Genomic DNA, 16593 nt, shown 5'->3' with positions numbered 1-16593 from the left:
GAGGTGACCACGCACGGAAGTCGCGATATCTGTCTCTGATGATCGATCAAGTTTTCAACTTGCTTGATAATTACGTGACAACTGAAGGGAAGGTCTTCTTCAGAGGGAAAGCTGTAGAAGGAGCACACCCCGGCCGCGGATGTACGGGCGCCGACGTCGCGGCTGCGTGGTTTGGACCATGGCAGGCATACGATATCCACTGCACATTTGCAGTTGGTTATCCAAATCTTCACCACACACATCCCATTTGTTTAATAGTTTGATGCAAATGGTTTCCAGTGTACTTTCATTGCGCTGCTTTCTCATACAAATAAAGCGCGGTGGCAGTCCACCGCTCCGGCGGGAGGTCCTGTGATCCACTCGTTGATCTTTTCTTTTCCCCTTTGAATGCTGCTTTAGATCATTGACCGCTTCAATATCTCTTTTTTTACAGCGTTATTTCCCCCCTACAACTATGTCATCGCGCGCACTGAGTCACCCCCACCTTCGCGCGGGTGGCAGAGCACCGCCGATTGCGTTACACTGTCGATTTCTGCTAGAACACTGCAAGTTTTCTCAATTTGCTGCATGTTTTTGACATTTTCTAACAAAAGAATCAAAATAATGAAATCGATTTTGGATTTCTCTGTGAGCGCCAAAAAAGTAGCGATTTGATGCAGGCGGTGAGCATAATATGCAGAGGGAGAGAAAAGGGGAGTCGCACATACACAAACTCAGGTTAATTGTAGGGTCTCTCTCTTTAGCAACTTAAATTCCATTCTTGCAAGAGGCGTTTAGGCATCTGGAAGATCGCGTCTGTCGGTTGCTGCACAAGGAAGAGCACAAGAAGCAGCGAAAAACACGTTATTCCGCGTTTCCAGAGTAACAAAGGCCTGCCGTGCCCGGATTTACATAAATGAATGTGTACGCATCCATCGATTGCATTTATCAAGCAGCAAGAGTGTCCCCGTTAATCATTTCACTCACTCTGGCAACCGGCCGGCCCGCGTGCATGTTCAAGAAAATGCACGGGCATGCCTTGAATATTCGGTTGTGAACTAATCTACGAGACGAAGAACCGAGAAGTCTCACAGCAATACACAAATAAGCTCATCAATTCAACAGAAGCAGCAACGTACAGCTACTTGAAGGGAATCGCGCTCCTGTTTAAAGAGCTTCTTAGGTTCTGGACCTCCCATGCCCGGCATTAGAGCGGCTGCTGCAGCGCAAAAATCGCAAGCACAGCGCACAAACATACATGGCCGGCACAACAGCAAACGGAGGCAGCTAGCAACGAGCAAACGGTGAGCTGAAGAGCAACCGCGGTAGATACACCCATGGGAAAATACGCACGTCCTCCTGGAGGCATCCCTAGAGCGGCAGTGAGAGCAGCGTTCGCATTATCCTGAAACGCGTCTCCTTCAGATCCCCCGGCAGAAAACGAAGAAGACGAGGTAAAAATAGAATTTAGCAGAAAGAATAGACCGCCAATGCTCAACATGACCAAGAAGTACCTGTGAGAAACCGGTACATTAGAAATAGCTGCAGAAGTGTTCACGTGCGTTCATGCACATACTTTCAGTTCATAATTTGTATACAAGCACATACATGTATACAGCTTCTAAGCATAAACACATCCGCCTAGACATACATATCGCTGGAGAGTGCTCAGAGCTCATACATACAGATGCACAAAGAGCTATACGTATCTTCGTCTAAATCCAAAGACCTCGTAACTAATGGACTTTTCCAGCTTGCAGAGCAACTGCATCTCGTTAGCCGCAAGACTGAATGCCAGCAGTTATAAAACTAAAAGCGCAGACAGGGATGACTCAAGTCTCATGCGCGTTGTAAAAGTACAGATTAAGCCGAAAACGACAATAATGTACATACATATGCACAGAAAATATAGGAACACGTTTTCGTGTAGAAACGTGCTGGGGATGGGCGCATGTCTTGTGTATGCATTCGATTGGCGATACTCAGTAGCACACACGCAGCATCCTCCACAGGCGCCTCCCCTCCTGAGGATGATCAATTAATAGGAGTCTCGAGTTTTGGTGTCTCAGGCAGAGAAGCAGCTCCTTTTCGTGTCTAAGTATTGCACAAGAAGGGCCACTTTTGCAGCGTCAGCCGGCAGAAGGACGACAGGAAGCTTCTTTTTCATGAATCTAGAAGCAGCTACAGAGGATCCACCTTACCAGGAGAGAGACGAAACATAGTTTACTTGCAACAAGGGTACATCGACCCCCCTCTGTAGCATCGCCTTGAATCGGTATGGCAAACTGATCGGCGTTTTGGCTGCAGAGAAGAAGATACTTGCACACACAACTTTACTGCACAAATATGCAAACCTCGACACGACGCTTACAGCAGCAGGCTGCCAAAGCGTGAGACAGGGAGCATGCGAAAGGGCGTTGTGAGGCACGTTAAGGTCAAGCGACCAAGTGCGCTCACGGACCAACAACAAAGCCAGAGAAAAATGTGTTAATCAAATACGCCATTCCACCCTGTAATATGATGAACGCCAGCTGTGACTTCATCGCCGAGAAGGCGACTGAGGGGTCTGAGACACATACACGCATACATGCAGCGGCATGCCCACGTACTCACACTTCTACTCACACATATTCACACTTATACATACATATACTCACACTAACACATACACATACGCAAGCCCGAACAACACAAAGAGCATTTGCCAACATAAAAAGAAACTCTCTGTCTGCATCCCGTAAGCGCTTTCCGTTTCTCTGCTCTTAAAAATCGTGCCTTGTTGCAAGTCTGGTTCCCATATGCCAAGAGCACCCCGTACAACTCTCAGGCCTGCTCCCCCCTCCCCCCCCGGTTGCCTAATTTTCTACCCATCCAGTCCTTCTTTACTCAGACACCTCTCGAAAATTTACACACGCAGAGCAAAGTCGCCATAGGAAAGACACCGCAGGCGCACGCATGTCTCAGGTGCACCCCCTCCCTTTCCCCTCGTGTAGGCGCGTTTTAAAAAATGTGCTGAGACTGACCTTGTTTCGCAAAATTCTCGAGACTCCGCACGGCGGAAGCTTCTGGAGCGAGCCACAGGAGGCCTTGCTGCTGGTGGTGTTGCCCTCCCCGAGATCCAAGAAGCAGCTGCTGACGACAAAAGAAGCTTCTAGGAGCGAAAAGCCACAAACCCGGCCCGCGCAGCAGCTGCGAGCGCAGAATTACCGACCTGCATGCAAGTGTAACGCAGAGGAAAACGGTGGCAGACGTAGCGACGCCATGACGGGAGGCGCAGCTCATCGATGCACAAAGCGAGGATACAGCAGGCTACAAGCAGGAGCATGCGGGAACGGAGCCAGAATCGTCGCTAAAATTGGGGGAAGGACGCTACAGAAAGGGTGCGAGCAAGTGCGGGGGCACAAGAAAGTGAGAGAGGGAACGGCTGAATGTGAGACTGAAGAAACAAAACAGGTGCCCCTAAATAACGGCATGCAGAAAAGCCCCGTGGTGCTAAGGCGGATGCGATCGGCCATAGTATTCTAAAAATATACGCGAAAGAAACCGCCTTCCGATGTGCCAACACGCCGACGAAAATGAAAGCGGCAGCCAAGAGGCAGGAGGAGGACCCCCTGAGCAAGCGGGGGTCGAGCCAAAGTAGAGGTGCAAGGAGAGGCAATGAAACGGAGAAGAGGGGGACTGGATGGATGCACAGACAGCGCATTCAGAAGGCCACGTGTCGGCATTCACGCACAAGGGAGGATGCGAGAAAAGGGGGAGTCAGCAAAGTGCTTACGAAACGAATTGCTGCTGCATGTCTGGCTGCGTATCAGTCTTTGGCGAGGTGTCCATCAGTTTCTGTCTCAGCAGAGAGCAGAGCAGTACCAGGAGGACGATGGGCAGCAGCACCCAAGTGCCAATCATGGAATCCAGCACAAGGAGCTCCATGGCGGATATTGGGAGTGCACACTTGCAGACGGAGAGAGGGGCGATGCGACGGCCAGGAGGATGCAGAAAGGACGAGAAAATACATTCATGCAATATGCGGAAACGGCCAGATTTGGCGTGTATCAATGGAACCCTCCACACAGGCAGGTGCACAGTATAACAGGAGGCTCACGCACACGGTTACGGCAAAGGGTTGTGGACGCTTGCAGCAGCCTCGCAGATCTGTTGCTGATGCGTGGAAACACCGGAGGAAAGAAAAACACAAAATCGCTCTTTATGCGCCGCCTCTAACATGCGACCAACGCGCAGATATACCCATCTTTACGGGCTGTGGCTGCGGCTCGTTCAGACGCAATGGCAAAAATGGAGGGCAGCGGTTCTACCTCAGACATGCCATCATTCCTCCGCTAGAAAATTCAACGAAGCATATTTTCCACTGCTGTAGACAACTTTCTGGGTTGTTCTGCCACAGGAAGTGGTGAATCCCTCAAAGAACACTTCCCTGCGGCAGCTCTGGCGACCAGCAGACGTGAGATGATGCATGCAGAGGCTGGTGTGACTTCAGCCCGTGGGCGTGGAGTTTGCCGTATGCGGATGATGTATGTTCCCCAAGTTCCTGCGCAGAAAGCCATTATGTGCATTGGCTGCCCTTCTGAAGCTTGAACTCCATTTTTTAGCTCGAAATAGCCTCAAGAACCGCAAGCCCTAGGCGCTGTTCTTCCGTGGCAGCGGCGTAACCGCACAAGTCGGCGCAGTGCCCCTTGTTTATCGCTGCATCCCCCTCTCCGATCTTCCTTGTTTGATAACGTCTCGATTCTCTTATTTCTTCGCGTGGACTTCATGCAATTCAGCGAACGCGCGCTGCAGAGAACTGACTAAGGGCCTCTTCGGCGCAACGGTCGCGTGTGAGGGAGTCTTCCCATCCATACAAGAAAATGGGTATGTCGTAGCAACGGCATCCGAAATGCACCCCCAGCAGATGTTTATGCCTAGCGCTATGGAGAGTGCCACCTCGGGAGCAGCCAGCCGTAACCAGATACGCAGCCTTGCCTCCTTCTAGAACTGAGTTGTCTTCCAGTCCCCCACCCCTCCCTGAAAAAGCAGAAGGAGCTCCTGCAACAGGCAGCAACGCACCTCGTTACTTCGTACCCTTCTCTGTGCATAGCGTTCTTTGCACGATTCTCCCTCCCTCCATCCCCAGCTTAGCTTCTGTTTCGCTCTCCTCACAGTATGTGTGTATGTGCGTATGTGTATATGTGAATGGGTGTGCAACCCTTCTCCCTCGATGGCGTACTTCTGTCCTCTGCTGATCTGCATACTGGCGCTGTGGCGCATGCAGTGAATGCGATTTCTCCGTCTGGGACTGGGCGTCTTGTTTTGCCTGCAGATGCCACTGACCACAGTGCCTCTCCGCTGTGTGTATAAATGTACATATCCGTATATATATATATGTGTGTATCTATACATACACTGACGCGCCGCTTCTACGAATCCGTGTTTGACTAACACATCCTGTCGTGTGTGCTGATGCATGTATGGCGCCTGTTCAGCGCTCGCAGAGAATTGGGAAGATTTGTTAGACGAACTCGAGGAACGTGAGATGAGACGAAGATCCTAGACATTCGATTTCCCTCCGCAATGAAGTAGAGGTTCTTCCTAGGAGAGCCCCACCATCGCCGCTTTCTATTTCTCTGTCATTCTTTCGTTCTTTCTCTGGCCGTTCGCCTCTCTGCTGCTTGTATTTCTGCTTCTTCTTGTTTTGTACTTTCTCCGTGCTGCCTTGCCATCTGCATTGCCGCCTCTTAAAAGGGGAAGGCCCCCTTCTCCTGATATTTGTATGTGTGTCTGTGTGTGCAATCCTCGTAGAATCGTGCCTCCTGCTTGTCATGAGCATATCATGCCTCCCCATTTCCATCCATTATGCGTATATTTTATCTACTGCCCCCGCTTCTTGAGCCGCGTGTGTTTTCTTCTCAGCAGCAGCTGCTCCTCCCCCGAAGGCTGCTACGAGCGCTGCCACTAAGAAGGGCATGGTCTCAACACACGGATTTGCCGCAGAAGATGAAATACTGAACGACCCTATGGCAGAAAGGCTCAGACGCCAGAAGTATGGCTCCTCACCTGACATGCCTTGTGAAGACAGTGCCTTCAGCCTCATTTTCTTATTCTTTGAGCTTATTCAACCCACCCCTTGCCGCTCAATACACAGCTGTCACTGCATCACATCTGTTCATGCATCCCATGCGTGATCGCTTGCATTACTTCTAATGCGTGTGCAAGCATACCCTTCTCCTTCGCTCTACTCAGCCTTGTCGGTCGTGTGTCTCGCTTCAAGGAGGCAACAGGCCTTCCCTTCCTCTACTCTCTTAACCTTGAAACCTTTTCTTCCCCCTCCCTCCCTCTCCCCCTGCCCTTCGTCCCCTTTCTGTTCTTGCAAAAGTGATACCTGTGCGCGCACAGTTTCTCTCCCTCTCTCTCTCGAGACGACACGGGGTGGTGCGTTCGGGTTGCACTCCCGTATCACGCTTAATGCACGGCTATATGCATCTTCTCCTCCCTTCAGGCTTGTGGAAAAGGACGAAAAACGCCTTATGGATGATCTTTTTGCCGGATGCGAGCGGCCAGATGTGCCTCCGACTGCGCAGGCTGATTTAGAGCAGCGGGCGGCTTTAGCAGCAAAGGCAGCAAAGGCACTCTCCGGTAAACGTTGATCCAGCTTCTTATCTCTTGCGCGACCTTCTCTTGCTTCCCCGTTCTTGCTTTGGATATGGGCTCTGTATGCATGTGTATGTGTATGTGCCGTGTGATAGGGTGTGTATCTATATGTGTGTATGTATGCATGTATATGTGTATCTATGTGTATGTGTATGCATATGTATGTGCCGTGTGACAGGGTGTGTATGTGTATGTGTATGTAGGTATATGTGTATGTGTGTGCGGTGACATGCGAAAGGGCTAATGCGTAGACGAGTGCAGGGAGGGGTAGGGCGTCTGAGAACATCGGTTCTGCCCAGCCTGCAGCACAGGCGTATGCGCATGCAGTGGCGGAAAGGCTTTGTGCGTCTCATGTCTTTTGCTGCTGTTTTCTGTGTGGCTGCTCTCCCCCTTTGTCGCACTTTGCGCTTTCGGGCGTGCTGCAGTGACCTCGAGCGATCCGCTGGACTCTATACAGCTGAAGACGTTTCGCGATTGCGAGCGACTCGTCGAGTCACTATCCAAGAAGATCCTGGATAGTCCTGTTCGTTATCCGAATTAATCCCGTAGCATGAGTAGGAGGCTTGGCGGGTGTGAGAGAGAAGGGGGTGTTGCTGGGGTCGAAGAGGCGGTGCTAAGGGGCCTCATGGGGGGTGGGAAAGAGGGAAAAGGGGGGCAGCAGTTGCGTCCGCACAAAAGCGGTGAATCGGAGTGGTGGGGTTGTGTTTGCTGGCGTGCGTTTAGGCCAAAAGCCCCGCGTGGCTGCGCCTTTTGGATCTGCTTCTGAAGGAATGCAGTCCGAAGATGGATCTTAAGGTGCGCGTGCTGCATTAATGAAGCATTTTTGTTGGGTTGTTGTTGCGAAGCGCTCAGATCTAGAGCCTACCCTCAGTTCTGCGCTTACGCTGTAAAGTTTGCATGCGTGCTCGTCTCTTTCCATGCACCCCCAACGCGTAGGAAACGTGAAGACTGCCGAATGGAGCCTTTTGGAGAGGCTGATTTTAGCGAGAAATACCTCTTGGGTGGCCTGTCAGCGGCGACGTCGATGCGTTCTCTCCTTTTTGTGGTGTTTCTTTTGTTTGCCCAGGATTTGCGGACGCTGCAAGCAAAGTTGAATGCCACCGTCACGGAAAAGGCGAAAGCCGAGAGGCAGTTGGCAGAGAAGAAGAAGAAGCCGAACGACATTGGCTCGCAGTGCAGGAACTACAAGGATGAGCTCGAAGTCGTGTATGGCGGAGAATCAGAGGTGTGAACCTGGCTGCACACTCGTGCAGCATTGTTGCATGATAGACATGTCGGCGGCTATAACGTGACAAGGACAGACATACACCGTTAGAGAGCGAAGGAAGAAGGGAGGAGGCGAAGCGCCGGCAGCGCACGGGGGAAGGGGGCTTAGATATGTCCGTATTATGCGTGTATATATATATATATATATATATATATATATATATATATAGATGCATTTTGATGCTCAACGGGGTGTGAGTGACCGTTCCGCCACCCGGCTTCGTCCGATGCAGGGGAATAGGGGGAGACGCAATCCCCGTTGCGGGGAAAATGGTATTTTTGGTGCAGTGTTTGTGTGGTCTTCTTCAGGAAGAGGAGGAGGACGATGACGAGGCTGACTTCATCTGAGCGGGGAGGGGGAGAGGGGTCAACGGTGCTGAGGAATTCCGAGTTTTGTCTGCTGTTGATGCCTCGTATGGGTGGGCGGTCAGTTTGGCCGTTTAGAGGCTTCTGCCGCCGTTGCAGATGCTGTGTGTGATGAGCTGACACGGGCTTGCAGCCTTGACGACACGCTGCACATGGCATCCAACCGCAGCTCTGCATGAGATCTTTGAAACTGTCGACGTAGGGAGGGGCAGAGGAAATGAGGGAATTTCAGGGAGGGACAGACAGCGCTGCGGCACTGAGTAATGCTGATGCTTGGAGAAGGGGCAGGTCACTCGCCTCTGCACTCATATTTCATCTATCAAGCAACACGCACGGGCAGGGGTAGCAGGATCAGGGGCAGTTCTTAATCACAAGCAATACATCCGGGAGACGGGGTGAACGCATTGCTTTCGTCTCAAGGGTGTGCACAGCGGCCTACAAACTCTAAACAGACAACCGAACTGCAAAGCACATTTCCCTTGGTGTTGCTACAAAACAATGCCTACACACCACCATCCTGATAAGCTCGTCTTTCTCAGTGAAAACTGTCGTACAGACACTGCAATTTGACTTTGCTAGATATTAGCGTGGTGCTAGAGAAGAAACGGCTTGTGATGCGGTGCGGGCAGCACGCGCATTCCAAATTTTTGCAGACATTTGACGCCGTGCAGTCTCCTCCTCCGCCAGCCTCCAGCAGTCACGCTCGTAGCTCATTGTGTAACACTTGGTACTGCACGTACTGGGGCATGTGCAAGGGGTATCAGCTAGGACCGCAGCGCATGCCTCTCCGTGCTTTGGAGAACTGGCTCGGAGGTAGGTCTGTCGTAAAGAAAACTGTTGAGCACGCTGTCAAGAAGGTGCTTTGCCCCGGCTTTCCGCTGTTTAAAGGCACTCCCTAGGGAGCAGTCAAGAAAAGCTCACGAGTAGTTTGTTCGGTATCAAAATGAAAGGGCGGCAGCAGCCGTCGCGACCATCCCCGTGTACTCTTGGCGCACCCGTGTAACAGCTCGTTCTTTACGTCCACACAAGACACTGACATTTCTTCTAATGTCCACACATGCACAAACGCTCTTCTGTATAGACACCCATTGGTGAACAAGAAAGGCAGCATATCAGCGGTGGTTGGGGGCGCGACACGTTTGGCGACTTCTATCAGTTACGACTGTCCTCGACACTGATGCATGGAGTTCTGCCTATTCTAACGCGTATAATCAGATGCACAGAAGTTAAGGAGAATACGGAGAGAAGCCTCCTGTGGCAAGGTTAGCTACACCTGGGCACTCTCTACTGACTTGCCACAGTAGTCAATAATCGGTAGAGAATCGATTATTTGGTTTCTCTGTCTGTATATCCCACTTGTACTGTGACTCAATGCAGCAAGACGCAATGCTGTGTGCGCGTACGCCAGGTGCTCTGTACAACTAGCTGTGAGTGCTTCGTGGCTACATGCACTTTAGCTGCCGCCGCCCCTCGCGCCTTGCCGTTACGAGGGGTGTGGGCAGAGAAAAGAAAAAGTCTGTTTCATATAATTCCAATATCTTTTTCTCATGCTAGTATTGAATCTGGATTTTAGTGTCTTCCCAAGCAGATATCAGGTGGGGAGGAAAGGGTGGTAGCACCGCATGGTTCGATGGAGCTGTATTACTCGCATCCACTGGCTGTGGATGCAGTGGGATGTTAGGCTTGAGTAAGACAGCGCCTGCTTTTGACCAGAGTGTTTCGTAGCTCGGTAATATGCTTCTTGACCATACTGTGAGGTACAAGCTCTCCAGCGTTAAAGAGTAGACAGTGGCGTAACGCCTGTCATGGCGGCAGAGGCCCGCCTGTAAGCTGATGTGAGCCTAGTAGCTCCACACCTGGAATAAAGGCATGATTTCCCTTTCAACCAAATATTTATATGTGCATCGCTGAGATTGTGCCGACCAGGCAAGTATGACGGCCGTACGGACGTTTACGGGGCAGTAGGAGATGTACCTTGCTTTGTACCTACAAATTAACAGAAACGAGTGCTCCTTTTCCCTAGCAAATCAACGAAAACCGAGTGTTTCTTCTGACCTATTTTATTTGAGGGAGAAGCACCTCTACTGGAGCTCTACCTATGTAGAGAATGTCGTCTGACTGCGGGGATTGCTGCAGTTGAACCCTTCGCGCAAGCTTAGATCCATCGAATTATGACGACATCAGCTCGGGTGCGAGCTTTGAATGAGTTCAGAATTCTGGAGCATGGTCATATATCAGTGGATTGATACACCGAGGTGTAGGAAACTTCTCTTTACAAAAGCAACAACGTAGATGAACAGAGGCCTCGTAACTTGTTCATATTGGGTCATCCCCAAATGCTGCGTCAGGTGGTTGCAGGATGGATAATAACACAGCAATTGGGCAGCCAAGCGTTGGGGCCTTCACAAATGGTAGACTACTTCAGACCTCAGGAGAAAATGAGGGCAACTTCTTTGTCTTGGGTTGAAAGGGAGATCCAATGTTGAATTTAGAACTTGTGGATGCCGGGGTCGTCTCAACTGAACCTAGCCTCTAAGGCGAGTGAGAAAAAAGGCCAGAAAGAACTCGCGCTTCTAAGCAGAAATATACAGTCCCCAACAGCGCAACTGCTTTCATTGTGGGAGATTGAGTCGTATGATGCAAGCGCATGTATATGCCAAGAAGCTCGAATAAGGGGGCTAGCTCCGCCGGACCCAGGCTTATTGGAGAGAAGCAAGGCATATCAAGGAAACGGAAAGCCCCCTTCCCAAAGGCTGGAGCACAGCAAAGGGGGTTCTAGAGCACAGGCATACAATATCGATGCTTTTCGTACAGAGCCGGAACTCTTCTATACAAGAAATAAACAGTAACGCACACGAAAAGCCATTACAAAAATATGCTAAGCGAATAGATGGTTAGATATTACAAGGGTAACATGAAGTGCTTACATGCGCCTAGCTCATGACGCTTGCGGCTTTCCCCTCATGCCAGAACCCTGTGGGGGGAAACCAGACACGAGGGAACGAATTTCCCGATGAAGCATTTTAAAAAGATTCCAGCTAATCGTGCATGGGATTTGGGGGTTAAAGGGAGTTGCTACCGCGAGCTTATAAGAGGAAGTGCCACCTTTCTCTGCTCTCTGTAGGAATTCCAAAGGTGAATGCCAGTGAAGGCTACTCTATGTCCCACTGGAGGGACCTCACCATGCAATCGATATGGTGGACGTATTTATTTGTGCAATTTTCCCAAATAGGGGAAGGGCGAAGGAGGTAAGCCTCGAAGGGGCAACACGGCCTCAAAGACTAGGAATGAGGAGGATACTGCACTCCAGTTTTTCCTTTGCCCACATACACAGTCTTACAGTGTTAGAAGAGTCATAGTAAATGTAAGTAGAAAAAAATAGGCTGTGTCAATACTGAGTTGGACTGCTCTTTTAATCTTGCGCGCGACTGGAGTGTGCATTCACTTGGACGTGTGCAAGCGGTGTTGTCCATAGAGCTTCTCCTATCAGTGCCTGTAAGGCATTAATAATTATACGTCTTTAATTGAGGTATATATATCAATTTCGGCGGATTGTGTTAATCTTTTGCGGTGTGGCTTGCAACCAGCAGTCAGCGGCTTCCGTGTGCATGCAGCTCTGTTTGGCCATGAGCAGGCGCCCACTTCGTACCCTCGTAGCTGCTTTCCTCTAGCGTTTGGGAATTTTCTTTGGCAGCAGATTTCTCTGAAGCGCTAAGAGCGCGTCCAAAATAAAAATATATGCGCGGGCAGCTGCTTCCTCTCCCTGAATGCACTGTTTCCCGTGGCACCTTGAGCGTTCTTTTGTTTCTGGTGGCTCTTTGAATCTGCCAGTCATCTGCTGACCGTACTTGCAGTCACCTGCAGCGTCAATTGCTATGGACGGCTCCGCTGCACGGCAGCGGACGGCATCCCGTATTGCAGGATTCATCTACACGGAGAGCATTGAGTGGTCATCCACCGAATGATCTGGCACTGACTGATCAACTGAGCAGTATTTCCGTGTCTATATTCTGCCTGGCAGAAAATGGCTGCGGTTGGCATGCCCCCGCATATCCTGGCGCTTTTTCAGGCTCGCAAACCCTTGGACGCATTCCCTGCATTCAAGTCAAAGCATCCCAGGCCGTATGAGGGCGTGGCTGATTTTGTTCGGAAGTTTGAGTCGGTGCCTCCTCCTGCGGTGGCTCCCTTCGAGACTCCCAAGCAGCGGCAGATTAGGAAGAAGCGACAGAAGCTGCTGGCGCATTTGCAGCAGCAGAAGCGGCTGGTGGAAGAATACAAGCCTTTGGACGACCCCAAAATCGAGGGTGACCCCTTCGCCACGCTGTTTGTCGGGAAGCTGAGTTACGAAACGACAGAGAAGAAGCTCAAGAGAGAATTCGAAGTGTACGGGCCGATTCGGCGCGTCCGAGTCGTCAGAGACTGCGAGGGGAAGCACCGTGGCTATGCGTTCATAGAGTATGAACGCGATAGAGACATGAAGGAGGCCTACAAGAAGGCAGACGGCACAAAAGTAGATGGCAGGAGGGTTCTGGTCGATGTCGAAAGGGCCAGGACGGTTCCTGGGTGGCTGCCAAGGAGGCTGGGGGGGGGTAGGGGACCTCCAAGAGGAGCTGGCAAGAACCAGCCGGATCTTAGCACGATCGTTGCGCATATCAATGGACCTCCAACGGGAGAAACCAAGGAAAGAGGGAGAGACAGAGATCGGCCAAGGGAAGGGGATCGAGATCGAGAGCGAGAGCGGGAGCGGGAGAGGCGGCATAGGGATGAAAGGCGGCGGAGCAGGAGTAGGAGCAGAGATAAACGCAGGTACTGCAAATGCTTCTGGCCCTGCTGTCAATGAATATCATGTTAAACGTGGTAGAGCTTGCGCAAATATGCCGGCCGGTAAACATACATACGTATGTACGCCAGCTACACATGCATTAAAAGCGTTGGGGTTTCAAAAAAAACAGTTCCTCAAAAGCCTTTCATTGATAGGCGCCTTGCGGTATTGCTGGGGCGCTTTGATCTACTGTAGCCGAGTGGGCGTGTGTGTATTTATGTGTGTATTTATTTGTGCTTTTATATGTGTATTTAAGTGTGTGTGTGTATTCATGTGTGTGTATTTCTGTATGTTTGTGTATGTGTGTATTTATGTTTGTGTGTGTTTATGTTTGTGTGTATTTATGTTTGTGTGTATTTATGTGTGTGTATTTCTGTATGTGTGTGTGCATTTGTGTGTATATTTGTGTATGTATTTATGTGTGTATTTATACGTATGTGTATATTTGTGTATGTATTTATGTGCGTTTTTGTGTGTGTGTGTATTTATATATGTGTGCGTATTTGTGGGTTGTTTAGGGACGACCGAGACAGAGAGCGCAGAAGGTGAAGGGAGGGCAGGAAGCGGTAGAAGCACACTTGTGGGGAGATAATTGAGAAGAATTAGGCGCGGCGATCGTCTGTTCTTTTGGAAGGGGCTTTGATCCTTTTGGCTAAAGGCGGCGGTTGAGCTGCCTTTGCTGCATGCAACACACATCAAGTTGAGAGGGCGGGGGGGTTATTAGCGGCGTGTTCTTCCTTCCCTTACTTTTGGCATTGGGATTTATTTTCTCGCGTCTGTGAAGGCGGAGACGTGAGCCGTCACGTGCGACAGCGAGAGGAGGTAGTAGGAGGCGCTGGACTGGGCACGATGTGGATCGCGTGATATGGGGGAATGCAGGATTTGGATTAGGCGATGCTGGCGTGAGTCAGTGACTCGGGCATAGCGGGGGAGCTAAAGCAGTTAGAAACATGGGTGCCTTAGGATCTCCACGTTTTTGTCTGCCGTAGGTGTAGTCATTGTTATCTTTTGCCTGCATAGTTCTTCGCGTCTTCGTGGATGTCGATGCGTCTCTTCTGGCGAAGCCGGGGAGGGTTGGCAGCGGAGGGTGGTGCGTGCGTGTGCCAGTGGAGTCTGTGAAGCAAGTGTCGCTGCTGCTTTTCTGGTTGAAGACATAATGCATTTGAAGGCACTTAGTGAAAACAGGGGCCAGAAAAGTAGTGGACTGCGGAGGAAGGGGGAAGGAGGGAGGTGCAGGACAGAGAGAGCTAGAGAATCTAGAGGACGGCAATCTGGAGGGAAAACGTGGGCTGCCCGATCACAGGCTATAGGCGGTAGATGCAGTCGCAGGTGTCTCCACACATACGTGGTCTCGTGCAAAATTAGGAGTTCACGGTGCATTTGTTCTCCGTAAAGTGCTCTTTTTGACCGTGCAAAGGCGCGGGGAGCAAAAGCGAAAGCGACAATCCCTGCTGCAGAGATATGCGACGAAGCGAGGGTGCAGGCACGGACAGAGAGAGGCGTAGGGAGGGCGCGAAACAGAAGGCGAAAGTATTTAAAAACCGTTGTATTCGGTAAAGCATGGGGCCGTCTCGGCTGCATGGTAGGGAGACACGGTGGCGTCTTGTCAGGAGATGCGCAGATTTTTTCGCCCACGATGTTCAGCCATACGCAAGTCCTTATTCATGTAGTGGCTGCCGCCTCTGTGTTGCGTGTATTAGACAGTAAAGGTGCTCGTTCGATCGACTCAAAGGGGTCCCTTACGCGAATCTGGCAGCTGGAAACCGAAACAGACTCCCCAACTGTGCTTGCACGAGATGGAAGGGCGCACTGTGGACCGTAGCTTTCATGGGTCGAAGAATCGTTTTAGATTCGAGGCCTGACGGCCTCTCAGACGCTGAGTGGGAACTTTGCTGGCTTCGTTGCTTCATAGCGCTAGATGGATAGCGTCTGGGAAAGAAGCGTTCAGACATATGATTTCTGGTTTGTCTTTAGACACAAGAGGGGCCCCCAAAAGGCCCCCGCTACTCTCTGTAGGTGCATCTAAAGAAAGCTGCCCATCAGAAAAGCGGGAGCGGTGAAACAGCCGTGATCTGCAGCAGCGATGGGCAGCTTCTCTCAAGGAGGCGAAGTATCTTCCGCCTCGAACCTCTCTTCCCGCGTGCTCGCCAACACACGAATCTGCTATGCTGCAAGGCACCCTGGGAGATGCAAGCCTTCCCTGTAGCTTGCATCATGAAATACGACCCCGTATCCAATCCTACGGGGCAGGCAGCGCAGAGTGGAAAGGAAGCCGAGTTGCGACTTGGCATCGGACAGTTTGAGCGGCCGCCGACTGATGGCAGCAAAATCCACACATTTCCGTCCTGGGCAGTACGGCATTTGGCAAATAATTCACGGAGAATTGTATTTCGTTTCCCCGTTCCACCGTTGGGGCTCTCAACTCTCGAACTCCGTGTTAGCACTCGACGTCATTTCCTTTGCCTGATTTACTCTTCCCAATAACGCATGTAGCATGAGTGGCAAATTATGCTGGTTCCTCTTTCGCTTTTCTTGTTTTTGTACGGCAATCTAAGCTCCGGAATCCTCGCATGTCATGACTCCCCGTGATCTCCAAGAAAAAGCTCTTAGTCCCAAAACGACATCGACGTTCAGGCGAGTTTCATTGACTGTCTGAGGAAAAATATGCCTTTGAGGTTTTACCCTCAAGTTCCCGAGTAACTGTATGGAGAGTGCCAGCCAGTTAGTCTGCTTGCTACCGCATTCTTCATGCCTTTCAAATGCCGACTGCCACCTGTTTCACATAGCTGACGGACAGCTCAGTACACAGACAAACAGTGTTGTCCCCGAGAAGACGAAGCGTCTTCGTCTTAAACTGCAGCAAATATAGTAATTAGTGGCAGGGATAATCGACAACTTTCAACTAATTTGAAATCGGATGAAACTAGAGTGGCAAAAATCGCCCATTCGTACCGCGTCCCGTACGCACAAGGTCACCGGATGTACGAGTTGCAGCGGGCCCGGCTCCTTTGGCGCTTTTTTTACAATTTGCCAATTCTTTCCTTATTTTTATGTAGCTAGCTAGCTACAGCTCCTTGCGAGGTTTTCGTAATGAGACGCGTAACTCCAGACTGAATGCAAACCTGACATAAGGTAATTCTTCAAGAAAAATCTTTCTTTTCTTTCTCCGAGCCTCTTATAGTTCTGGCACAAGGACAGAGAGACGCTTAAGATGCGTATTTCTGCACCCCTTTGAGCACTCAGCGCATTCTCAGCTAGTTGCTTAGAGCATCTACGACAGACGATATTACTTTTTCTTGCATCGAGCTAGCAGTGTTCTACAATAATTAAGATGTACGAACGGAAACAACAGTTAGTCAGTTCTCCAGCAAGTGTAGTCAAATATCGCTAGTGTAGTAAAAAGTTCCTCAGTGTGTCCCATCTCCTACAGGGTGTACGCAAGTTTGTATATCTTAGCTACTGCAGAGAAGAGCCACCCTAAAGGGACAAAAATAAACATGGTGTGCATATGCAGCATT

The 16593-nt window shown here is 50.5% G+C and overlaps 3 protein-coding genes across 3 annotated transcripts; 2 read left to right on the top strand and 1 right to left on the bottom strand.

Annotated features, from left to right (window-relative positions):
- Nucleotides 1-739: 739 nt before the first annotated feature.
- On the bottom strand, nt 740-3906 carry LOC113147344 (ER membrane protein complex subunit 3-like). Its single transcript, XM_026337592.1, has 7 exons — nt 3755-3906; nt 3003-3190; nt 2441-2545; nt 2181-2280; nt 1333-1493; nt 1119-1198; nt 740-805 (listed from the first exon to the last, which is right to left on the bottom strand). Exons 1-7 carry the CDS (start codon nt 3904-3906, stop codon nt 740-742), a joined length of 852 nt encoding a protein of 283 aa, XP_026193377.1.
- A 1531-nt stretch (nt 3907-5437) lies between these two features.
- On the top strand, nt 5438-8235 carry LOC34617946. The gene is made up of 7 exons (XM_026337591.1): nt 5438-5501; nt 5887-6013; nt 6470-6606; nt 7047-7144; nt 7345-7416; nt 7688-7846; nt 8197-8235. The coding sequence occupies exons 1-7, from the start codon at nt 5438-5440 to the stop codon at nt 8233-8235; spliced, it is 696 nt and encodes a 231-aa protein (XP_026193376.1).
- A 4042-nt stretch (nt 8236-12277) lies between these two features.
- LOC34617947 (U1 small nuclear ribonucleoprotein 70 kDa) lies at nt 12278-13624 on the top strand. The gene is made up of 2 exons (XM_026337590.1): nt 12278-13059; nt 13594-13624. Exons 1-2 carry the CDS (start codon nt 12278-12280, stop codon nt 13622-13624), a joined length of 813 nt encoding a protein of 270 aa, XP_026193375.1.
- Nucleotides 13625-16593: the final 2969 nt, after the last annotated feature.

Source organism: Cyclospora cayetanensis, unplaced genomic scaffold, assembly GCF_002999335.1.
Source record: "Cyclospora cayetanensis isolate NF1_C8 unplaced genomic scaffold, CcayRef3 CcayRef3_contig_191, whole genome shotgun sequence".
Classification (NCBI taxonomy): domain Eukaryota; phylum Apicomplexa; class Conoidasida; order Eucoccidiorida; family Eimeriidae; genus Cyclospora; species Cyclospora cayetanensis.
Note: the sequence above shows the minus strand (reverse complement) of the source record. Positions and strands in the feature narration are given on the sequence as shown.

Bases quoted from the DNA above. Each gene is read 5' to 3' on its own strand.
- LOC34617947 (XM_026337590.1), top strand. From the start codon at position 12,278: ATGGCTGCGGTTGGCATGCCCCCGCATATCCTGGCGCTTTTTCAGGCT. The intron at 13,060-13,593 runs GTACTGCAAATG...TGGGTTGTTTAG, and splicing joins AGGAGCAGAGATAAACGCAG to GGACGACCGAGACAGAGAGC.
- LOC113147344 (XM_026337592.1), bottom strand. From the start codon at position 3,906: ATGGAGCTCCTTGTGCTGGATTCCATGATTGGCACTTGGGTGCTGCTG. The intron at 3,191-3,754 runs GTAAGCACTTTG...ACTTGCATGCAG, and splicing joins ATGCAGCAGCAATTCGTTTC to GTCGGTAATTCTGCGCTCGC. The intron at 2,281-2,440 runs GTCCGTGAGCGC...TCTTCTCTGCAG, and splicing joins TTTCTCTGGCTTTGTTGTTG to CCAAAACGCCGATCAGTTTG.
- LOC34617946 (XM_026337591.1), top strand. From the start codon at position 5,438: ATGTATGGCGCCTGTTCAGCGCTCGCAGAGAATTGGGAAGATTTGTTA. The intron at 5,502-5,886 runs GTGAGATGAGAC...TCTTCTCAGCAG, and splicing joins GTTAGACGAACTCGAGGAAC to CAGCTGCTCCTCCCCCGAAG. The intron at 7,847-8,196 runs GTGTGAACCTGG...GGTCTTCTTCAG, and splicing joins TGTATGGCGGAGAATCAGAG to GAAGAGGAGGAGGACGATGA.